The 24751-nt window shown below is 42.7% G+C and overlaps 1 protein-coding gene across 3 annotated transcripts; it reads right to left on the bottom strand.

Moving 5' to 3' along the window:
• On the bottom strand, window positions 1-24215 carry tfb2m (transcription factor B2, mitochondrial). 3 transcript variants are annotated; one of them, XM_070889202.1, is made up of 10 exons: window positions 23941-24215; window positions 16181-16292; window positions 14797-15232; window positions 14613-14704; window positions 8961-9114; window positions 7629-7777; window positions 7439-7528; window positions 6400-6462; window positions 4312-4460; window positions 1-2737 (listed from the first exon to the last, which is right to left on the bottom strand). In XM_070889202.1, exons 3-10 carry the CDS (start codon window positions 15218-15220, stop codon window positions 2545-2547), a joined length of 1314 nt encoding a protein of 437 aa, XP_070745303.1. In that variant the 5' UTR covers window positions 15221-15232; window positions 16181-16292; window positions 23941-24215; the 3' UTR covers window positions 1-2544. The 3 variants fall into 3 exon arrangements, with proteins under 3 accessions (XP_070745303.1, XP_070745302.1, XP_070745304.1); XM_070889201.1 differs by lacking the exon at window positions 16181-16292; XM_070889203.1 differs by lacking the exons at window positions 16181-16292; window positions 23941-24215 and adding an exon at window positions 16104-16167.
• Window positions 24216-24751: the final 536 nt, after the last annotated feature.

Genomic DNA, 24751 nt, shown 5'->3' with positions numbered 1-24751 from the left:
CCTTTACAGACAAAAACGGGAGAATTTGTCATGGGGAACAAGGAAATGGCAGAACAATTAAATAAATATTTTGGTTCTGTCTTTACGGAAGAGGACACAAATAATGTCCCAGAAATTCTAGGGAACCAAGGGTCTACTAGTTAGCAAGAGGAATTAAAGGAAATGATTGTTAGTAAAAAAATAAGTGTTGGAGAAACTAATGGGACTGAAGGCCGATAAATCCGCAGGGCTTGATGATCTGCATCCCAGAGTACTAAAATAGGTAGCCATGGAAAATAGTAAATGCATTGGTTGTCATCTTCCAAAATTCTATAGATTATGGAACAGGTCCTATAGATTGGAGGGTAGCAAATGTAACCCCACTATTTAAAAAAGGAGAAAACAGGGAACTACAGATCGGTTAACCTCACATCAGTAGTAGGGAAAATGCTAGAGTCTATTACAAAGGATGTGATAACGGCACAGTTAGATAATATCAACGGAATTAAACAAAGTCAACATGGATTTATGAAAGGGAAATCATATTTGACAAACCAACTTGAGTTTTTTTTTGAGGATGTAACTGAAAGAATAGATAAGGGAGAACCAGTGGATGTAGTATAGTTGGACTTTCAGCAGGCCTTTGATAAAGTCCCACATAAAAGGTCAGTGTGCATAATTAAAGCACATAGGATTGGGGGTAAGGTATTGGCATGGATTGAAAATTGGTTAACTGACAGGAATTAGAGTAGGAATAAACCTGTCTTTTTCGGGGTGGCGGGCAGTGACTAATGGGGTACCACAGGGATCAGAGCTTGGGCCCCAGCTATTCACAAATATGAAGGAACCAAATAAAATATTTCCAGTTTGCTGACGACACAAAACTAGGTGGAGTTGTGAGGAGGATGCAAAGACGCTGCAAGGCAATTTAGATAGTTTGAGTGGGTGGGCAAACAGATGGCAGATGCAGTATAATGTGGATAAATATGAAGTTATTCACTTTGTAGGAAAAACATAAGGACAAAGTATTATTTAAATGGTAACGGCTTGGGAAGTGTCGATGTAGAGAGGGACCTTGTACACCAGTCATTGAAAGCAAACATGCAGGTGCAGCAAGCAGTTAGGAAGGCAAATGGTATGTTGGCCTTCATTAAAAGAGGATTTGAGTACAGGAACAAGGATATCTTATTACAGTTATACAGGCCTTGATGATACCACACCTGGAGTATTGTGTGCAGTTTTAGTCTCCTTACCCAAGAAAGGATATACTTGCCATAGAGGGAGTGCAGCGAAGGTTCCCCATATTGATTCCTGGGATGGCAGGACTGTCGTATGAGGAGAGATTGGGTCGACTAGGCCTGTATTCAAGAGAGTTTAGAAGAATGAGAGGGGATCTCATTGAAACGTATAAAATTCTGACTGAGTTGGATAGACTGGATGCGGGGAGGATGTTTCCCCTGGCTGGGAAGTCGAGAACAAGGGGTCACAGTCTCAGGATACGGGGTAGGAAATTTAGGACCTAGATGGGGAGACATTTTTTCGCTCAGAGGGTGGTGAACCTGTGGAATTCTCTACCACAGAAGGCTGTGGAGGCCAAGTCACTGAATATATTTAAGAGGGAGATAGATAGATTTTTAGAAACAAAAGACATCAAGGGATATGGGGAAAGGAGGAATATGGTGTTGAGATAGAGAATCAGCCATGATCATATTGAATGGCGGTGCAGACTCGAAGGGCTGAATGGCCTATTACAGCTCCTATTTTCTATGTAACCGTTGTACAACAGTTGTGCTAAATTTGATTGCGCCACTGTTAACTATAGTTAAAAATAAAATGCCATTTGCAAATCACAACTGTTAACAGTGACTCATGCACCACTGGCCAATTGTTCATCTGATTTGTGTGCCTTACAATGGATTAGAAAGTCAATCCACTTTTTATGGTAAGAATAATGGAATAATCCTGTAACTCAGTTATGATCCTGTTGCTCATGAGGCCTTTGGCCTTCCAAAATCATATAGCTCATCAACACAAGAATACCCTCATAACCAAAATTTAACAGAATTCAATGTATTTTTTTTAAATCACTCTTGACTCAAAACATTTTGAGAATTATATAACATCTTTAGTACATTGTTTCAATAAAAAATTCATTTGAATAAAATTCAGCTTTTGCACAAGTTTAAAAAACATTACTGCAATTTGCACTTCTGTAGAACATGTACTCTTCACTGTTGTGTGTCTCATTTATCAACTGAGCTCTGCACAGGAACTAGGAACCCTCAAAACTGCCGATGTCAAGATCAGTTTCCTTGCAATATATAAGGAGTCCATATTGATGTATGGTCCGCAGTATCAAAGCCACATGAAGATTTCACTGACTGGTTGAGCTGAATATCATTTTGATGCAGAAATAGACCCTACTTTTAGTAACACAGATAAAAGCACTTGAAGGTCTCCAGTGATTCGGATGTCGTTGTAACCTAGCAGATACATTTGCATGGCATTCACGCAGCACCGTCAGAGATCGAGGAGGACAGTTTTTTTTACCCTGAAGTTATACATTCAGATGTGCGATACTGTAGAATTCATGTTCTCCAAGACCTCGTCATACAGCCAGCTATGACTGAAATCCTGGGAGTGCTCCATCGCTTCAAAAAGTTCCTTGTACTCTTCTGGATAGACATCACCTGTTAATATGTCCTCTGGTAAATCTAGCTGCATCAATAACTTCCCTCCACTTCCAGGACACCAAGACCTATGTAATGATTTAAAAATATTGTTATAGATTACCTTGTTTTAAAAAAAGGTTTAATAAACTGGATTGCTTGTTATATTGTGCAGCATAAATCCAACTCTTGGTCATAAGATGCAGAGTGAAGCTCCGTTGTTCATAAACTGAGCAGTGCTGAAATTAGATGGGATTACTGCTTAAAATTCACTGAGCAATTACACAAGAGGGTAGGGAGGATTTGATTTTTGAATTTACACATTTCAATCAAGCATAGTTTTGGTGTTGCACTCACTAAGTGTTGAAAAATTGCCTTAAATGTCTCCCCAAAATGGAGTCAGTAATTAGACTGAAATTGTACAGCTGTAACAGACAGATCCAAGCATGTCACTTCAATGTACAAGGTTCCCCAAGATCAAGGGAGGTGGGATTTAAGCAGTTACCAATGCAGAAGATGAATTTACCCAGGAGCAGAGGATCTAGGAAAAATGCAGAGCATCTCTACCGATGATACACAAAAACAACTTGCATTTATGTAGTGCCTTTAATGTAGAAAAGTGAAGATTCATCATTCTGATGTCTCAGAAGGCTAACATCATCCTCCCAGAGGAAGATGAGAAAATTAGTTCGTCAAGTTCTGGAAATATTGCTAACTGCAAGCAAGTAGAGTTGAATCTATTCAATAGACTGCCTATTTATTGCTGTTCAGGAGCCTAATCCTAAATTAATTTCACCAATTTCTAACAATTTCAGACTCTAAATTTATAAACAGCAAGCAGTTACGAATTAATTACGGTGACATAACTGAAGTGGCTTCAGAACCCTCAGTCAATTAACCCTATCTATTAATTATTTGCATACTCAATTAAGTGCTGCAAACTAGGATTCCAAAGTTAACAAAGAACTGTTGGTTAATTACTTTATTGTCTGACTTTTCATAATTGACAAGGAAGGATTAACTCATTCACTCAAGAGCTTGTGTAGATCCTGATGGTTTATCCAAGACAGTTTGGTGAGCCAAATATTGGCATCATTAAATCCTAGTTATAAACTGGGTGCTAAATCCCTGATGGAGTTCAGGCGGCAGGTTATGGATTTGTCTCATGCTCTTGATGAATATCTCGTCAGGGCATTAAGTCTCATTCTCTTATATATGCCATAGGGCAGTTATTAAGCTACGTTATGTCAGATTTTTTTTTAAATCACAATGCCTCGGAATATAACCTAGTTTAGGAAATGTGGACAACATTTATTTTAAACTCCATCGGAATTTCAAACTATAAAACACCCTAGTACAAGACGATCAGGTAAGAGACAACAGGATTCTGATTGCGAGACTAAGGGGAAGGAAAACTTCCAAGTCACACTGCTCTGGGGAGTGCCTGAACTTCCAGTGGTTGAGTTTTGCCACCTCTCGGCTCCAGGTAATACTTCCCTACCTCCACAACATCCCATTCTCACTTTGTAAAAAAACGGTACTGACAGCATCTGATGAGTCTACCTTCCTGACTCAGCTTGGGGGTACAGGACACGGGAGGAGAAAGAGAAAATTGAACCCTCACCAATAAAGTGGCCAACTTGATAAAGTGCTGCATACTTACTCCAGTCGGTCAATTAGTTTTGCCTTGCGTTTTGTAAGGCACTGCTTCAGCATCACAACTAGTGTGGATGAATTGGCAGCGGTCAAGGTCTGATTAAATAAGTCTCTGCGTGGAGTCAGTCGTACAAGACACAGATGGTCATTTGTTAGCTACAGAAATTTCAAAACGAGACAATATGGTTAATTTCATATTTGATGCTGAAATCCTACTTTTCTAAACAGAATACTGTTAACCAATGTGAATAATTATAAGAACATGTAGAATTATAAAAGTAGCTAGAATACTAAAAGGAACCAAGGACAGTCAGCATGGATTTGTTGAGGGAAGGTCATGTTTGACTAACTTGATTGAATTTTTCGAGGAGGTAACCAGGAGGGTCGATGAGAGCAGTGCGTATGATGTCGTGTATAAGGACTTTAGCAAAGCTTTTAATAAGATCCTACATGGCAGACTGGTCACAAAAGTAAAAGCCCATGGGATCCAGGGCAAAGTGGCAAGTTGGATCCAAAATCCAGTGGGGTTCCACAGGGTGCCTTGCTTGTTGTGGTATACATCAATGATCTAGACTTGAATATAGGAGGTATGATTAAGAAGTTTGGTCGGCTGTGTGGTTGATAATGAAGAAGAAAGCTGCAGACTGCAGGAAGATATCAATCAATTGGTCAGGTGGGCAGAACAGTGGCAAATGGAATTTAATGAGGAGAAGTGTGAGGTAATGCATTTGGGGAGGGCTAACAAGGAAAGGGAATACACATTAAAGGTAGGATACTGAAGTGTCGAGGAACAAAGGGATCTTGCAGTGCATGTCCACAGATCTCTGAAGGGAGCAGGCCAGGTAGATAAGGTGGTTAAGAAGGCATATGGAATGCTTGCCTTTATTAGCCGAGACATAGAATACAAGAGCATGGGGAGCGGGGCGGAGGCGGTGGGGTTATGCTTGAACTGTATAAAACACTGATTAGGCCACAGCTGGAGTACTGCGTGCAGTTCTGGTCACCGCATTACAGGAAGGATGTGATTATACTGGAGAGGGTACAGAGGAGATGTACGAGGATGAGGCCGGGAGTGAATCTTAACTATGAGGACAGATTGGATAGGCTGAGTTTGTTTTCCTTGGAACAGAGGAGGCTGACGGGAGACCTTATTGAGATGTATAAAATTATGAGGGGCCTAGATATAATGGATAGAAAGGGCCTATTTCCCTTAGCAGCGGGGTCAACAACCAGGGGGCATAAATTTAAAGTAATTTGTAAAAGGTTTAGAGGGGAAATTTCATCACGCAGAAGGTTGTGGGGATTTGGAACTCGCTGCCTGAAAGGGTGGTAGAGGCAGAAACCCTCACCACATTTAAAAAGTGCTTGGATGCGCACTTGAAGTGCTGTAACCTGCAGGGTTATGGGCCTCGAGCTGGAATGTGGGATTAGGCTGGATAGCCTCTTGTTGGCCGGCACAGACACGATGGACCGAAGTGGCCTCCTTCCGTGCTGTAAACTTCTATGATTCTATGAACCTATTCCAATTGGCTTTCCATTTTGAACGTACAAAAATGAAGACCATTTCATATAAAATGGCCATAAATTAATTGGGGCCCAGCATATCTTTTAAAAACAAAATTTAGTAAACATCAGGAAGTAGGCTGAGAGAAGTTCCTGTAAAACATGGTTAACACCCCGGAAATCCAAATACCGTTCACACCAAAACAGAACACAATTAAAATGCCTAAACCTCCAAAATCAGATTACCCAACCAAGTATAAAGTTAACCATTAAGCTGACAATTGTTCTGGGTGCACTGATGGCAGTGAAAATCAGGGTTCATTATATGGAGAGAGAGACCAGAGATATAATTCAGAATTACACTGTTATACACATTCGGGTGAGAAATACCAATCTCAACAGGGTTGGTCTGAATGATTTGTTTCTTAAAAATAGATAGTGCTCCAGATATTGCTCCTTCAAATGGGGAGCATTTATTTCTGCATACAAATTGATGAATGGGAGTTCTTTGTAACCATTTTGAACAATGAAGATGCAGAAATCATTCTAAGAGTTTGTACATCACGACACTCGAGACAAACCGAAAGCTTACCGCACTTCGCTGTACTGCACAGCCACCATTTTTAGAATTTGTAGCGAAAGATGACCAAGGCTCCTAAAAGAAACAGTATTCATTTAGAAATCAGATGTGTTACTTCAGAGCAATAGACATTACAATTGTAGTATTCTTACTATAAAACACTAGAATTAGCTTAATATTCAACCCGATAAAATGTCTTACGAGTGGAGGCACCAAACAGCCGTGCAACTAGGGAGCATTACTGCAGAATGATGGCTGGGTACTTTCAACTATTTGTATTGGGTAAGAATTTGCATTTATATCATATTTCATAATTTCTCCAGGACTTCACAACCCAATGGATTACTTTTGATGTGTAGTTTCAACAGAGCAGTCAATTGGAGTAATCCAAGATCCCACGAACAGCAAATATGATTATTTATTCCCCCACCCACTTTTTTGAATAATGGCATGGGATCTTTGAAGCTCCCTGAAAAGACAGCATGGGGAGATAATTTTAAGACCCCATCCAAATGTCAATCTAACACTCGCTCAGTACTGTATTGAACCAGTGAACCATTGCAACAGTCATATAAATTTAGAACGTTTTGATTTACTATTTTAAATATGGATGCAAAAGTGGAAAAAAAACATTTTATATAATTACAGTGAACTGCATACCAATTTACTTCCAGCTCAGACCCTTTAATCCACATTTAGATGATAAATATTAAGGTCTATATGGAGCAGGATATAAGGCTATTACCCTAGGATCACTTTAACCCCAGAGGGTTTTCATGATAAATATTTCAAACCCTGGCAGTGGATCCTCAGGTAGACCAACACAAACAACGTCAGAGTCCAGTTGCAGTTTGTAATTGAAAGATCTGATGCAGAAATGTAATTTATACTACACATGGCCATTGAGAAAAGCATCAGCGTTACAGACACTTTAAATGGGGGAGAAGGGCGTGAATGAAGAGAGCCTGCCCCCCGCCACAAGACAAAATAAATGTGGCCCACATTTTACAACTCATGGTATTAAAAAGGAAATATAAACACAAATTCTCACCTTGTGCAACAGCTGTATTTCACAAGCCATCTGCCACAAAGCGCTCAATGCCTGATAGTGCTTTAGGTTTCCAGGCTCTGCTGTCAGTTTCTACATGTAAAATAATAAAATGCTCAATTTCAACAACTGAATTCAAAGCACAAGTTACACGCAAACATTTCAAGGATTTCAAAGAGATCACTAAACATACCGTGTATTCTTTTTCACTCATTAACATGTTGAGTTCTATTCTCCCATGTTGAAACACTGAAATCCTTTCAAACAAAGCATAAACTAGCTTCCAAAGCATGTTCCGTTCATTTTTTTGTGGGAAGATTCCAACTACTTTTATTGGAATATCTAGGAAAGAGAATAGGAATACATTAGCCCACTCCAAAGCACAAATCAAAATTCACTCAATGCCGTGCCCATAAAACTACCAGTTCCCCCAGTCTCTTCAGAGGATGTTGACCCCTTGCTAAGTTTATGGTCCTGCAAGCTCGAGGTACTGTCCTATCTCTCATTCAAGTGGTCAATCTTCATCTGTGACCCTCCACAGTCATAGCAGCATATGGGGACACAAAAGACAATCCAGATCCTCCTTCACCCACCATCCACATAGAAGGCTGCTGGATAGCTATCGGGTTGCCTTTCCCCTCACCAACTTGGTGGTGCTGATGCCAACTGCAGTGGCCTCAACCAATTTGCTCCAAAACCTCGGAGAAAGGGCAGGTTAAAATGAGGCAGATAAGATAAAATTGTGGAGGCAAGGATGGACTTAAGAAGTTGGGTTATGACAACAGAAAAGCTATAAAAAAAATAAACTACTGGTTTTTTTTCCAAGACTTGAAGACCCCACCAAACAAAACCCTCAAGAGGTTGCCTAGTTAAAAAGGAATGCTCCGAAATCCAGGCCGATCCATGGCGGGGTCGTCCGGAATCCGGAAAATGTTCTGAAATCCAGACCTGCTGCCACCCCCCCCCCCCCCCCCCCACCCGCTTCTCCGCCACCGACCTCCTGCTGCTCAGCCGCCGGATCCCCTCCACACCATCACCACCCCCCCCACCCCCCGACCACCACTGTCCCCCTACCTTGGCCCGGGCATTTCCAGATTTGGGACATCGGAAAGATGTCCGAAATCCAGAAATACTCGAAATCCAGAACAGCCTCGGTTCTGACACTCTACCTCTATTTAAAAATTCTAAATCATTAAATCTAAATCCTTCAACTGACAATCTCCGTTTGTAAAAATGTCAATTAAACGCTCAAGTTTCCAGTCAATAACATTACAATCAGAATACATTCAAGATGCAATGTACATTTTGCAAGATTTTTGTAATAAGTAGTTATTTACAATGTTATTCTTTAACACCATCTAGTGGATTTTCAACCACATTACTACTCAGTCATCAGACAGAGTTCAGAGAACAATTACAGTTCTGTACAATGTAAACATGGTTGGATCAGATTCAAATGTTCAAATGACTATTGCTCAACTCAGTTCGCTAAAACAGTGCAAGATATCTAAAAGAAAGTGATCACCTGCAGTCCAAGGAACCTTCGATATTCCCAGATCATTGAAGAGATTTTCAGATAACATGGCAGGAGGTTTCATTGGGCCACGACCAATTGGATCCAGCTTGAAGAAATCACAGTGCACCACCTCCAACTGTCCATTCAAATGTTTTTCTAGGGACTAAATGTTAATTTCAATATTTTAGCAAATGCTTCTGGCGATATTTCTCAAGTATCAACAACTATCTCGTTTTATTTTAAAGTACCAATCAGTAACTACTTACCGTGATGCACAGTAAAAGAATGGGAGTCCGTATCTTCAAATATCAACGAGAATTACTTTTTCAACAGAACAAAGATGCCAGGTGCAGAAGAACACAATTATTTGAGGAGTGATGGGGAATGAAGAGTAGGAACATGAGAAGGCCATTTAGCCCCTTAAACATGTTCCGCCATTGAGATCATGGCTGATTTGTGAACTAACTCCATATAGCCCCCATACTCTTTCATACCGTTGCTTAATAAAAACCTAGCAATCTCAGATTTAAAATAAACAGTTGATCCAACATCAACTGTTGTTTGCAGAAGAGAGTTCTGCCACCCTTTGTCTGTGGAAGTCCTAACTTCACTCTTGAAAGGCCTGGATCTAATGGTTAGGCTATATTCCCGAGTCCGAGACTCCCCAGCCAGCAGAAATAGTTTCTTTCTATCTACACTATCAGTTCCCCTTAATATCTTATACTTGGAACAAATCATACCTTATCCTTATAAATTCCAGGGAATACAACCCTAGTTTGTGTAACATCTACTCGTAATTTAACCCTTGGGAGTAGAATCACCGAGTCACCTATGCAAACTTACACACCTCGAATTGGTCACAGGATGTTAGCTGAACAGTGGAGGAGTGACACTATAAACCTTTCAATCCAGCATTATTGTTCAGAAGACAGAGAGGCGATCTCATTGAAACATCAAACTCTTCAAGGGCTTGACAGGGTAGATGCTGGGAGGATGTTTTCCCTGACTGGGGAGTCAAGAATTAGGGTTCATCATCTCAGAATAAAGGGTCGGCCATTTAGGACTGAGATGAGAAGAAATTTCTTCACCTCAGAGGGTTGTGAATCTTTAGAATTCTCTACTCAAGATGGCTGTGGATGCTCAGTCATTGAGTACAGGTTTGACCTCCCAAATCCAGAATTCCAAACTCCGAAAAATGTTTCCGACTTTTTTTTTAAAAAATGGCGAAAGCGGTATTTTTTTTGAATTTTGTGCCAAAAATACCACTAATCACTTCGCTATTTTTTTTTTAAAAAAAAGGCCCAATGGTAAAAATCAGCGGAAACCACAGTCGGTCCTCACCAACTTTATTCCGAGGCCGATTACCACTGCGAGTTGGGCCTCAGGAGGGGGGAAAAACACCAAAAAAAAGAATTTTTTTTTTTTTTTAAATCACAAAACATTCACAAGACACCACTATTGAATTGCTGAAAAAGAATTAATAAAAACTTACCCTTTTTTGCAGGTCTTCATACCTACTGCTGTCCTTGGGGCTGCAGGTTTTTCTCGGGTGTTTTTTTTCGCCCAGAATATGGCCGACCAAAAGGTTCCGAAATCCGGAAATACCCGAACCTTGGCCCAGGCGTTTCCAGATTTGGGGCGTCGGAAATACATTTAAAAATCTGGAACTATCTGAAATCCGGAATGGCCTCGGTCCCGAGGTTTCCTGATTTTGGAGGTCGAACCTGTATATTCAAGACGGGGATCGAGAGATGTTTGGATCCTAAAAGCAATTCAGGGATATGGGGATAGCACGGGAAGGTGGATTTGAGGTCGAAGATCGTCCATGATCATATTGAACGGCAGAGCAGGCTTGAATGGCCGACTTCAGATGTTATGATATACCTTTTAGGTGAAATATTCTACGTCAAAATGTTATTCACAATTGAAATGAGAACCTCACTTATTCTGCTTTAAACCAAAATATAATTTGGACACACCTTATCTGACTATTGACTGGAACCAGCAGATCCAGAATGTGAAACATCAATCAATAAATTTCAGCATCTGTGGATCCAAACAAGCTTCCCTTTCTCAGGATTGTTATCTGGTTTAACATTCCCTCCACCTGAAACTTAGGCAAAATCCTGAGAATTTGAAGACACAGGAGAACATTCCTTACTTAGAAAGCTGAACACTTAAAGGCTACAGCTTAGCAGTCTTGTGTTGTGAAACACAATACATCCTGTTCTGAAGAACGGGCTATTAAATCAAAGTCGAGGTAAAGGGTCAGCTACCATGAGTGCTTGTGGACATCTATTCCAACATTCTGTAACCTGACTCATCAAAAACAGAAGCAGGCCCATCGAAGCTGCTGCGCCAATCAATAAGATCATGGCTGATCTTATACCGCAACTCCACTTTCCCAACTTATACCCATATCCCTTGATTCCCTTAGTGCCCAAAAATCTATCAATCTCTGTCTTGAATATACTCAACGACTGAGCATCCACAAACCTTTGGGATTATAGAATTACCAAGAGTCACAACCCCGAGTGAAGAAATTCCTCCTCATCTCAGTCCTATCTGACCGACCCCTTATCTTGAGACTATGACCCCAAGTTCTTGACTCTCTAGCCAGGGGAAACAACCTCTCAGCAGCTACCCGGTCAGTTCCCTTCAGAATCTTATACAGGTGCAGCGTCCAGAATCTGGAACCCTCGGGACTGAGGCCGTACCGGATTCCGCGTTTTTCCGGATTTTGGGTTGTCTTTCTGACGTCACGAATCCGAAACTACTCGAACCTCTTTACGTCAGAAGTGGGGGGTAGTCGCCTCCGTGGAGCTGCTCGGGCGGACCCGCCATCCAGGATCTGTTCGGGTAGACCCTGCCATCCAGGAGCTGTTCGGGCGGGGCCCCGCCATCCAGGAGCTCTTCGGGCGGGCCCTGCCGCCAAGGAAGTGTTCAGGCCGGCGGGCCCTGTCGCAGAGGAGGTGTTGGGATGGGCCGGTGAGGAGGCCCCAAGGTAAGGACAGCAGCGGCGAGTGGAGCAAGATGAGTGGAAGCGAGGCCTGAGGTCGGGCAGCGGCGGGGCCCCCTCGAGATCAGCGGATCAAGATTCCGGAACATTTTACGGATTCCACCAATTGGTCCAAGTCCATATCATTCCGGAACTCAGAATTTTGGAGGCTGCACCTGTATGTTTCAATGAGATCACCTCTCATTCTTCTAAACTCCAGATCGTATAGGCCTAATCTCTCCTCAAAGGACATCCCCCTCATCCCAGGCATCAATCAAATGAACCTTCATTGCACCGCCGCCAAGGCAAGTATGTCCTTCCTTAGGTAAGGAGACCAAAACTGTGCCAAAACTCCAGGTGTGGTCTCACAAAAGCCCTATATAATTGCAGCAAGAATTCCTTATTGTTTATACTCCCAACTCCCTTGCAATTAAGGTGATCATATATTTGCCTTCCTAATTGCTTGCTGTGCCTGAATGCTAACTCTGTGATTCATGTACAAGGACCCCCAAACCCTCTGCATATGACCATTTCCTAGTATCTCTTCTTTTAAAATATAATCTGCTTTTCCATTCTTCTTACCAAAGTCGATAATTTCACACTTCCCCACATTATACTCGATCTGCCACCTTCTTGCCTAATCACTTAAGCATCCCTTCTCAGTTTACTTTCCCACCTAGCTTTGTATCGTCAGTAAACTTGGATATATTGCACTCGGTCCCCTCAGGTGCTGTGCAGAAAAGGTAACCCGGTGTCATCACCAATATAATGTTGAAGTGTGCATCAAAAAAAACAAGGGGAGGGGCGGGAGGGAATTCAAAGAGAGCCTAGACCCACATACTGTCATACCAGACCACAGACACAAAACGTTAGTATGCAGGTGCAGCAAGTAATCAGAAAGGCAAATGGAACATTGGCCTTGATTGCAAGGGGGATGGAGTATAAAAGATTGAGTAAACTAGGCCTACAGAAGAATGAGAGGTGATCTAATTCGAGTATATAAAATTCTTAAGGGGCTTCACAGGGTTAATGCTGAGAAAATGTTTCCCCTGGCTGGGGAATGTAAAACACAGTGTCACAGTCTCAGAATAAGGAATCGGCCATTTAGGACTGAGATAAGGAGAAATGTTTTCACTCAAAGGGTTGTGAATCTTTGTAATTCTGTTCCCCAGAGAGCTATGAATGCTCAGTCTTTGAGTATATTCAAGACAGAGGTCGATAAATTTTTGTGAACGAAGGGAATGAAGGGATATGGGGATAGTGCAGGAAGGTGAAGTTGAGGTAGATCATCAGCCATGGTGTTGAATGGTGAAGCAGGCTTGAAGGGCCGAATGGCCTACTCCAGCTCCTATTTCTTATGTACTGATGGAAGAACCTGGAGCATAAAGTGCAACAGAATGAAACCGCATCCTTTACTCATGAATAAATTTTAGCCACTAGACCTTGTATGCAATCATTCTCAATTGACCTTGGTGTGTTTGTTCTACGAATCCAATCCTTAGATACTCTTCAAGGAGAACAGAATGATTTCTTTATTCAATTCCAGTCATTAAGAACAAACTAGCATCTATGAAGCACCTTTCACAACCTCAGATATTTTAGAGCCAAATGAATAACTTTTGAAGAGTAGTACACTGGGAGAGCTCCCTACTCTTCTTTGAATAGTGCAATGGCATCTTGTACCAATCTGAACAGACAGATTTACTTTCAACATCTCATCTCAAAAAGACAGCATCTCTGACAATGCAACAGTCCCTTGATACTGCACTGAAATGCTAGCTTAGATTATATGCTCAAATTCTGGAATATCAGTGAGAAGAACCTTGGGGAATGGACCAAAAACAATGGTCCTCCCCAAGATTATCCAATGCACTGCTACCACAGCTTCGGCAAAGACTGCCAATCCCCCCATGAAAATCTGCATGGAAATTAGTTGCCTATGAAAAGTTAGATCCTTTCTCCCTGAACTATCATACAGAAGATCCTAACCACTCCCTTACAAAAGGTCTCAGGATAAGTTACAGTATCATCCTGTGTTGGATTGTTTACATTTCTTTCTGGATTTAGTAAAAAGCCCCAGTTCCCAAATCTGAGTGTAGGGAGGCTATGCACCGAGCAAAGCCATTCTACCTTTGTAGATGATGTCCCTAGCATTCTCATTTTAGCACCAATTCTACCCCAAGTTTCAAATTCTTCGAAGTTCTGCCTTAACAGAAAGCAACATGGACATGACTAATGACAGTAACGGCGAGAAAAGACCCACCACCGGACTAGTGTGGACACGTCCCAAAGAATGTTTCAATTTAAATACAGGGAGGGATTAACTTTCTTGGTAACTTGGAGACAACAAAACTTGGATAGCTGCAGAGCAGAATACATAAACTCAAAGCAGAAGTGAGAGAACAGCATTGAAATGCTCCTGCAAATTAGGATGACTCATGTTCTTATAATGTTACCTTCTCATTCTAGTGAGTGCTTGACCTTCATTTATTTTTCTACACAAAGGTTGCAATCAGGAATTGGTGTGGAGAGATGAGATCCCCAATCCACTGGTCCATCTAAAATCAAGTTCCATTCACTTGCCACATGTATCTCATTCACTAAATTGCAATGAGTTCAGTATTAACTATGATCAAGTCAATAAAAATGAACTACGTATGTACCTGTAATGCAGGGAAAAACTGCTGGTCACTCTCCAGAGCCACCACTCTCTGTGCTCCACCATTCAGTAATGCACGCGTCAAAACTCCAGGGCCTAAGGATGCAATAAAACCAAACTAATCATCAAGGGAAGGGAAGAAATCCATAACCAAAGTACAAAGACATGTTCATAAAGGGTACACCTGCCTGGATTGCACTCAAAAATTAATGCATCATTTTCAGAGAGATCACCATCAAGACACTCCACGATTAGATTCGCCAGGTCAGGATTGACAATAAATCTCCTGAAATGTTTGCTCCTCTCTGCCTTGATTGTTATTTCTTCAATGTCCTCCATGTCCAGAAAGTCAAACCTGGATAATGGCCTTTGCTGCTCTTTTCTCAGTACTGAACTGGAGACTGCTGATAAATATCTCTGTGTTCTACTGCAATAGGTTGAATATTCCTCAAGCTTGTGCAGAGATGGAGATTTTAGTGATCCACTGTCTGGAAACCCAGCATCACGTGAATACGATCTTATTAAATGCTGGGCTTGTTGCGGACAAGCACATGCTCTACAGGAAACAGTCCTTAGTGTGAAAAGTACAGACTTGTAGCTTAATAATGACATTTTGGTTGTGATCTGAAACAAAAAAGGGAAGATATTAAGATTCCAGATGAATGAAATCAAAATCCTATCCATCATTTGCACCAGACACAAATTCTGGCTGCTAATATAGCTAAAGTCAGGATTCCATTCCTCACCACTGTGGTGTTGAAGATTGAAAACAGTTTTTTTTTTAAAATACAAATGACTATTATTCATGTACAGGCCTGGACAGGGAGCAATAGCAGGCTCTTGAACCGAGGGGTAAACAGAACCAAGTCCCATTTTGTCTTCACCAGATGTTTACATATTCGCACTTAAAGAAGGCTTTGCTGAATGTTAAAATGGATCTGGAATTCTGCCGAGAGCACAGAGATCAACTGTAGCCCCTCCATCATCAAATTGACTGAAATCGACCATCAACATAGACATGGCCTTGCTCATTCACTATTAGCTCCTGTAATAGTTCAGTGAGTTTAAGATGACATTCATGGTGACTTTAGAAAACATTAAGAAAACAGGGAACTTACAGACCAGTTAGCCTGACCTCAGTACGCTGCAATACGGAAAATGCGAGGATCTATTATTATTCTTCTTCGGCGGTACCTCATATTGAGGATGACTTGCTTCCACACCAAAAAGAGATGAGTTCACAGGTGTTTCAATGAAGGGCCGGATATTCCCGGTCCCGAACTACATGTTAAAGAAAGGGTGGAAGATGCCTGTGCGTGGATTTTTTATTTTTTTTTTAAACGTGTGGTGGCCATTGCATACCAGCCACCACACGGGCTTAACAGAGCTAGGTCTTGGTCCAGTAGCAAGGATTGACCAAGACGACTGGAGACCAGCTCTGCTGCACGGACCGAGTGTGCACACATATTGCATTGTGGGCTAGCCAATCACCGACCTAGATCTGGGCCCCGATCACGTCGCTTCACGATCACTCGACGCTCCTTCGCCCCGGTCTCACCACTCCTGCAGTACCTGCCCACGCTCCAATCATCGACCTGGACCTTGGTGATGTCCAAGATGCCCTCTCGCACCAGCTCGCGCTGCTCCCTGGTGTTTCCTCACAGGTCGGGGCCGCTATGCTAATCTATTATTAAGGACATGTAACAGGACACTTAGAAAAATAATAATAGGATTGGGCAGAGTCAATATGGATTTATGAAAGGGAAATCATGTGACAAATCTGAGGTTTCTGAAGTTGTAACTAGCAGAATAGATAAGGGGAACCAGTGGTTGTGGTGTATTTGGATTTTCAGAAGGCATTCACTAAGGTGCCACACAAGTGGTTATTAAACAAAATTAGGGCTTATGGGATTGGGGGTAATATACTAGGATGGAGTGAGGATTGCTTAACGGAGAGAAAACAGAGAGTAGGAATAAACGGGTCATTTTCGGGTTGGGAGGTTGTAACTCGTGGGGTGCTGCAAGGATCAGTGCTTGGGGCCCCAGCTATTGACAATCTATATCAATGATTTGGATGAAAGAACCAAATGTAATATATCTAAGTTTGCTGATGATACAAAGCTAGGTGGGAATGTAAATTGTGAGGATAATACAAAGAAACTTCAAGGGGATACAGACAGTGGGCAAGAACATGGCAAATGGAATATAATGTGGAGAAATGTGAAGTTATCCACTTTGATAGGAAAAATAGAAAAGCAGAGTATTTTTTAAATGGTGAGAGATTGGGAAATGTTGGTGTTCAGAGGGACCTGGGTGTCCTTGTACACAAATCACTGAAAATTAACATGTGGTACAGCAAGCAATTAAGAAAGCAAATGGTACGTTGGCTTTTATTGCAAGAGGATTTGAGTATAAAAGAATAAAGACGTCTTACGGCAATTATATCATCATCATAGGAGGTCCCTCGAACGACATTATATGGGGCCCTGCTGAGACCACACCTGGAGTATTGTGTATAGTTTTGGTCTCCTTACCCAAGGAAGGATATACTTGCCATTGAGGGAAGGCAACAAAGGTTCACCAGACTGTTTCCTGGGATGGGGGGAGATATTGAGTTGACTCGGCCTATATTCTCTAGAGTCTCGAAGAATGAGAGATGATCTAATTGAAACATACAAAATTCTTACAGGGTTTGACGGGGTAGATTCAAGGAGGATGTTTCCTCTGGCTGAGGAGTCTAGAACAAGGGGTCACAGTCTCAAAATAAGGGGTCGGCCATTTAGGACTGAGATGAGGAGAAACTTCTTCACTCGGGAGGTGGTGAATCTTTGGAATTCTCTACCTCAGAGGGCTGTGGAGGCTCAATTTTTGAGTATATTCAAGACAGAGATTGATAGATTTTTGGATATTAAGGGAATCAAGGGATATGGTGATAGTGGAGGAAAGTGGAGTTGAGGTAACAGATCAGTCATGATCTTATTAAATGGCACAGCAGGCTCGAAGGGCCTACTCCTGCTCCTAATTCTTATGTTCTTATTAACATGAATCCAAATGTCTTAACATTTATTCTAGTGTTCTACCAAAGTTTAATGATCATTTCACACTGAGATTATTCACCTGCAATTCATAATTTTATTTAAAAGCTGTGGCTCATATTTGTGACCTAACATTTTCAGCCAGCGACATTTGATAACTCAGTTATAATGAACATGAACAAAAAGAATGTTTTTTTTTAAAAAAGGTATGTTCTATCAAAGTACAATTATTTCTAAAATGTCAGTGTCATCATAGATTATAAAAGCAAGACAAATATAATCCTGTTGGGGAGGGTTTAAACTAAATTGGCAGGGGGTTGGGAATTTATGCAGGAAGGCAGAGGGAAGTAAAAAGAGGGCAGAAGCAAAAGGTAGAAAGGAGAAAAGCAACAGTGGAAAGCAGAGAAATCAAGGGCAAAAATCAAAAAGGGTCACATTACAACATAATTCGAAAAGGACACAGTGTTAAAAAAACAAGCCTGAAGGCTCTGAGTCTCAATGGAAGGAGCATTCGTAATAAGGTGGGTGAATTGACTGCGCAGATAGCTATTAACGGATATGATGTAATTGGGATTACAGAGACATGGCTCCAGGGTAACCAAGGAAAAGGAGGTGGGGTAGCGTTACTGGTTCAAGAGGAGATTAACGCAACAGTAAGGAAGGACATTAGCGTGGATGATGTGGAATCTATGGGCCCAAGTTTCCACACGATAAAAAACAGGCGCCCCTCCGAGCTGGGCGCCCGTTTTTCGCGCCTAAAATGGCGCCTAAAAAAAAACTCGCGATTCTGGAGCTCCCTGCAGCTCCTTGTCTGCCTGGCGCGGCGCCCAGGGGGGCGGAGCCGACACTCGCGCCGATTTTGTAAGTGGAGGGGGCGGGTACTATTTAAATTAGTTTTTTTCCTGCCGGCAACGCTGCGCGTGCACGTTGGAGCATTCGCGCACGCGCAGTGTGAAAAAAACATTGGCACTCGGCCATTTTTGTAGTTCTTTGTAGCTGTTTAATTTTTGAAATTTTTTAAAATAAAAGCACATTGCCATCAGCACATCAGCACTTGCAGCCTCCCCCCCCCCCCCCCCGCAGGAGGAACGGGCGCCGCCTCCTCCTCCCCACGGGAAGAACGGGCGCCTCATCTCTTCCCCCCCCCCCCACCGCGGGAAGAACGGGCGCCTCCTCCTCTCCCCCCCCCCCCGCGGGAAGAATGGGCGCCTCCTTACCCCCCCCGGCCGCGGGAAGAACGGGCGCCTCCTCCTCTCCTCCCCCCCCCCCCGCGGGAAAAAACGGGCGCCTCCTCCTCTCCTCCTCCCCCCCCACCCCCGCGGGAAGAACGGGCGCCTCCTCCTCCCCCACCCCCCCGCGGGAAGAACGGGCGCCTCAGGCTGACTGCAGCATTCTCTGTGTCTGAAGCACTTTCACACAGGTAGGAAGATGGTTTATTTAATCTTTTCTTTGCTTATAAATGTTTATTCAGGTTAGATTTATTTGTATAATATTTATAGAAGTATAAATAAGGATTATTGTAGAAGTTAATGACTTCCCTTCCCCCCCCCCCCCCCGTCCTCGTTCTGGACGTCTAATTTATAACCTGCGCCTGATTTTTTTAATGTGTAGAACAGGTTTTTTCAGTTCTACAAAAATCTTCACTTGCTCCATTCTAACTTAGTTTGGTGTACGTTTTCACTGTGGAAACTTTCAAATCAGGCGTCAGTGGCCAGACACCCCCCCTTTTGAAGAAAAAATTCTGTTCCAAAGTAGAACTATTCTACCTGACTAACTGTTCTACCTGACTAGAACTGCAGAAAAAAAAAATGTGGAGAATTGCGATTTCTAAGATAGTTCGTTCTCCACCAGTTGCTCCTAAAAATCAGGCGCAAATCATGTGGAAACTTGGGCCCAGAATGGGTAGAGCTGCGAAACACCAAATGGCAGAAAACGCTAGTGGGAGTTGGGTACAGACCACCAAACAGTAGTAGGGAGGTTGGGGATGGCATCAAACAGGAAATTAGGGGCGCATGCAATAAGGGTACAGCAGTTATCATGGGTGACGTTAATCTACATATAGATTGGGCTAAACAAACTAGTAGTAATACTGTGGAGGAAGATTTCCTGGAGTGTATAAGGGATGGTTTTCTAGACCAATATGTCGAGGAACCAACTAGAGAGCAGGCCATCCTAGACTGGGTCTTGTGTAACGAGAGAGGATTCATTAGCAATCTGGTCATGTGTGGCCCCTTGGGGAAGAGTGACCATAAGAATGTAGAATTCTTCATTAAGATAGAGAGTGACACAGTTAATTGAGACTAGGGTCCTGAATTTAAAGAAATAAAACTTCCTTTAAGGTATGACGTGTATTGGCTACGATAGACTGGAGAATGATACTTAAAGGGTTGATGGTGGATCGGCAATGGCAGACATTTAAATATCACATGGATGAACTACAACAATTGTACATCCCTGTGTGGCGTAAGAATAAAAAAGGGGAAGTGGCTCAACTGTGGCCAACAAGGAAAATTAGGGAAAGTGTTAAATCCAAGGAAGAGGCATATAAATTGGCCAGAAAAAGCAGCAAACCTGAGGACTGGGAGAAATTTAGAATTCAGCAAAGGAGGATTAAGGGTTTAATTAAGAGGGGGAAAATAAAGTATGAGAGTTAGCTTGCAGGGAACATAAAAATTGATTGCAAAAGCTTCGATAGATATGTGAAGAGAAAAAGATTAGTGAAGACTAATGTAGATCCCTTGCAGTCAGAATCAGGTGAATTCATAATGAGGAACAAGGAAATGGCAGACCAACTGAACAAATACTTTGGTTCTGTCTTCACTAAGGAAGACACACAATAACCTCCCGAAAATACTGGGGGACTGAGGGTCGAGCGAGAAAGGGGAACTGAGGGAAATCCTTATTAGTCAGGAAATGGTGTTAGGGAAATTGAAGGGACTGAAGGCCGATAAATCCCCAGGGCCTGAAAGACTGCATCCCAGAGTACTTAAGGAAGTGGCCCTAGAAATAGTAGATGCATTGGTGGTCATTTTCCAACATTCCATGGACTCTGGTTCAGTTTCTATGGATTGGAGGGTAGCTAATGTAACACCACTTTTTAAAAAAGGAGGGAGAGAGAAAACAGGGAATTATAGACCAGTTAGCCTGACATCGGTGGTGGGGAAAATGCTGGCATCAATTATTAAAGATGTAATAGCAGTGCATTTGGAAAGCAGTGACAGGATTGGTCCAAGTAAGCATGGATTTATGAAAGGGAAATTATGCTTGACAAACCTTCTGGAGTTTTTTTAAGGATGTAACTAGTAGAGTGGACAAGGGAGAACCAGTGGAGGTGGTGTATTTGGACTTTCAAAATGCTTTTGACAAGGTCCCACACAAGAGATTAGTGTGCAAAATTAAAGCACATGGTATTGGGGGTAATGTATTGACGTGGATAGAGAACTGGTTGGCAGACAGAAAGCAAAGGGTAGGAATAAACGGGTCCTTTTCAGAATGGGAGGCAGTGACAAGTGAGGTGCTGCAGGGTCCAGCGCTGGGACCCCAGCTATTTACAATTCAGCTATTCACCATTTTAGTGATTTAGGCAAAGGAATTGAACGTAATATCTCCAAGTTTGCAGATGACACTAAGCTGGGTGGCAGTGCGAGCTGCGAGGAGGCTGCAGTGGGACTTGGACAGGTTAGGTGAATGGGCAAATGTATGGCAGATGCAGTATCATGCAGATAAATGTGAGGTTATCCACTTTGGGGGCAAAAACAGGAAGGCAGAATATTATCTGAATGGTGACAGATTAGGAAAAGGGGAAGTGCAGCGAGACCCGGGTGTCATGGTACATCAGTCACTGAAAGTTGGCATGCAGATACAGCAGGTGGTGAAGGCGGCAAATGGCATGTTGGCCTTCATAGCGAGAGGATTTGAGTACAGGAGCAGGGAGGTCTTACTGCAGTGAGGCCACACCTTGAATATTGTGTACAGTTTTGGTCTCCTAAACTGTACACAACTCCTAAGGACATTCTTGCTATTGAGGGAGTGCAGCGAAGCTTCACCAGACTGATTCCCGGGATGGCGGGACTGACATATCAAGAAAGACTGGATCAACTGGGCTTGTATTCACTGGAATTTGGGAGATTCGAGAGGATCTCAAAGAAACGTATAAAATTCTGAAGGGATTGGAGAGATGCAGGAAGAATGTTCCCGATGTTGGGGAAGCCCAGAACCAGGGGGTCACAGTCTAAGGATAAGTGGTAAGCCATTTAGGACCGAGATGAGGAGAAACTTCTTCACTCAGAGAATTGTGAACCTGTGAAATTCTCTACCACAGAAAGTTGTTGAGGCCAGTTCGTTAGATATATTCAAAAGGGAGTTAGATGTGGCCCTTACGGCTAAAGGGGTCAAGGGGTATGGAGAAAAAGCAGGAATGGGGTACTGAAGTTGCATGATCAGCCATGATCATATTGAATGGTGGTGCAGGCTCGAAGGGCCGAATGGCCTACTCCTGCACCAATTTTCTGTGGAACCAAATCTGCACGCAGTATTCCAGGTGTGACCTCACCAATATCTTGTATAGTTGTAGCAAGACTTCCCTGCTTTTATACTCTATCCTCTTTGCAATAAAGGCCAAGATACCATTGGCCTTCTTGATCACTTGCTGTACATGCATACTATTCTTTTGTGTTTCACGCACAAGGACCCCCAGGTCTCGCTGTGCTGTGGCACTTTGCAATCTTTCTCCATTGAAATAATAACTTGATATTTGATTTTTTTTTCTGCCAAAGTGCATGACCTCACACTTTCCAACATTATATTCCATCTGCCAAATTTTTGCCCACTCACTTAGCCTGTCGATGTCCTTTTGCAGATTGTTTGTGTCCTCCTCACACATTGCTTTTCCTCCCATCTTTGTATCGTCAGCAAACTTGGCTACGTTACACTCAGTCCCTTCTTCCCAGTTGTTAATATAGATTGTAAATAATTGGGGTCCCAGCACTGATCCCTGCAACACCCCACTAGTTACTGGTTGCCAACCCGAGAATGAACCATTTATCCCGACTCTCTGTTTTCTGTTAGCTAGCCAATCCTCTATCCATGCTAATATATCACCCCCAACCCCGTGAACTTTTATCTTGTGCAACCTTTTATGTGGCACTTTATCAAATGACTTCTGGAAGTCCAAATGCACCACAGTCACTGGTTCCCCTTTATCCACCCTGTTCGTTACATCCTCAAAGAACTCCAGCAAGTTTGTCAAAACATGACTTCCCCTTCATATATCCATGCCGATTCTGCCTGACCGAATTTTGCTTTTCCAAATGTCTGCTGCTGCTTCTTTAATAATGGACTCCAACATTTTCCCAACCACAGATGTTAGGCTAACTGGTCTATAGTTTCCTGCTTTTTGTCTGCCTCCTTTTTTAAATAGCAGCGTTACATTTGCAGTTTTCCAATCTGCTGGGACCTCCTCAGAATCCATGGAATTTTTTGTAAATTACAACCAATGCATCCACAATCCCTGCCGCTACTTCTCTTAAGACCATAGGATGCAAGCCATCAGGTCCAGGGGATTTATCTGCCTTTAGTCCCATTATCTTACTGAGCACCACCTCCTTAGTGATTGTGATTGTGTTAAGTTCCTCCCCGCCATAGCCCCTTGACTATCCACTGTTGGAATATTATTAGTGTCGTCAAACGTAAAGATGACAGAAAATATTTGTTCAGAGTTTCTGCTTTGTTCAGATCTTTCCTATAATGTGGCGATCAGAACTACGCAGTACTCCTAGCTGTAGCCCAACTAGCCTTTGAAACACAGATAACTTGGGATGGGTAATGAATGCCAACCTTGCCAAATTTTTAAAAAATACTGGAAAGCTTGATCACATATTCCTAAACAAGCTGCATAAATACACAATGGTGCCCAATTAAATTTAAATGTTCTCTTACTTTAGAGCTGCTAACAACTACACTGGTGACTATAAACTGGAATGGACAGCACTGCAAGGTACTGAATGCGGAATTTCCGCCTTGTTGCCCGACACTTGGGCGGGCGGGGATACAGGAAAAAAAAAGTTACCCGCTTCCAAGCATGCCGAATTTGGGAGTGATATTAGTTTGCCTCTGCCTGAGAAAACATGATTAGTTTGATGTGCATGATACTCTGGAACACCAACACAACGTGCTTACAAATCGTGCTTGCTGCTGTTAGGCAATGTCACATCCAGCAGCTCCTGCGCCACTGACATTTCTATATTGCAAGAGAAAAAGATATGCACCAGAGATGGATCCCATTTGCCCTGCACTGACCTGATCTGATCCAAGCGCCAGGTCCGCAGATTGTGGCAGAACCTCACTCAGGCTTCAAGGTGCTGCTGCTCACGCGTCTTGCCTCCTCAAACACGCCTCCGCGCCGCCATTGTGACATTGAACCGGACGTAACCTGCGCGTCGGTTTACGTCACCTTACGCGTTACGTCATGCTCAACGGTTAGCCTGGCTTCGACACGAAGCTCAGCTCCTGCCGAATGGGTAAATTATCCAAAAAACGTCAATCTCGGCGATTTGAACGCACAATAGGGGGGGGGAGGGGGTCGTTTCTGAGGCTTCAGCCCGCAAAGAATATCTTTTCAATGCCTGTCCGAGTTGTTTAAATGTAAGAGCAGCGATCCGTTTCCTCCGAACTCCGCCCACCGCGGGCGAATATTCGGGAATGGCTGATAGCGCATGCGTAAAGCTGCAGATGGCCGTGCGAGTGGTTTTCAGTGCGCACCTTTTCTTCGGCAGGCTCTCGGAGTCACAGAAACATAGAAAATAGGTGCAGGACTAGGCCATTCAATAAGATCATGGCTGATCATTCACCTCAGTACCCCTTTCCTGCTTTCTCTCCATACCCTTTGATCCCTTTAGCTGGAAGGGCCATATCGAACTCCCTCTTGAATATATCCAATGAACTGGCATCAACAACTCTCTGCGGTAGGGAATTCCACAGGTTAACAACGCTCTGAGTGAAGAAGCTTCTCCTCATCTCAGTCCTAAATGGCCTACCCCTTATCCTAAGACTGTGTCCCCTGGTTCTGGACTTTCCCAACATCAGGAACATTCTTCCCATATCTAACCTG

The sequence above is a fragment of the Pristiophorus japonicus genome, chromosome 9 (genome assembly GCF_044704955.1).
Source record: "Pristiophorus japonicus isolate sPriJap1 chromosome 9, sPriJap1.hap1, whole genome shotgun sequence".
Lineage (NCBI taxonomy): Eukaryota > Metazoa > Chordata > Chondrichthyes > Pristiophoridae > Pristiophorus > Pristiophorus japonicus.
This window is presented reverse-complemented; position numbering and strand designations above follow the sequence as displayed.

Bases quoted from the DNA above. Each gene is read 5' to 3' on its own strand.
- tfb2m (XM_070889202.1), bottom strand. From the start codon at position 15,220: ATGTCATTATTAAGCTACAAGTCTGTACTTTTCACACTAAGGACTGTT. The intron at 6,463-7,438 runs GTGAGAATTTGT...TGTTTCTTTTAG, and splicing joins AAATACAGCTGTTGCACAAG to GAGCCTTGGTCATCTTTCGC. The intron at 2,738-4,311 runs GTAAGTATGCAG...ATCATTACATAG, and splicing joins AAACTAATTGACCGACTGGA to GTCTTGGTGTCCTGGAAGTG.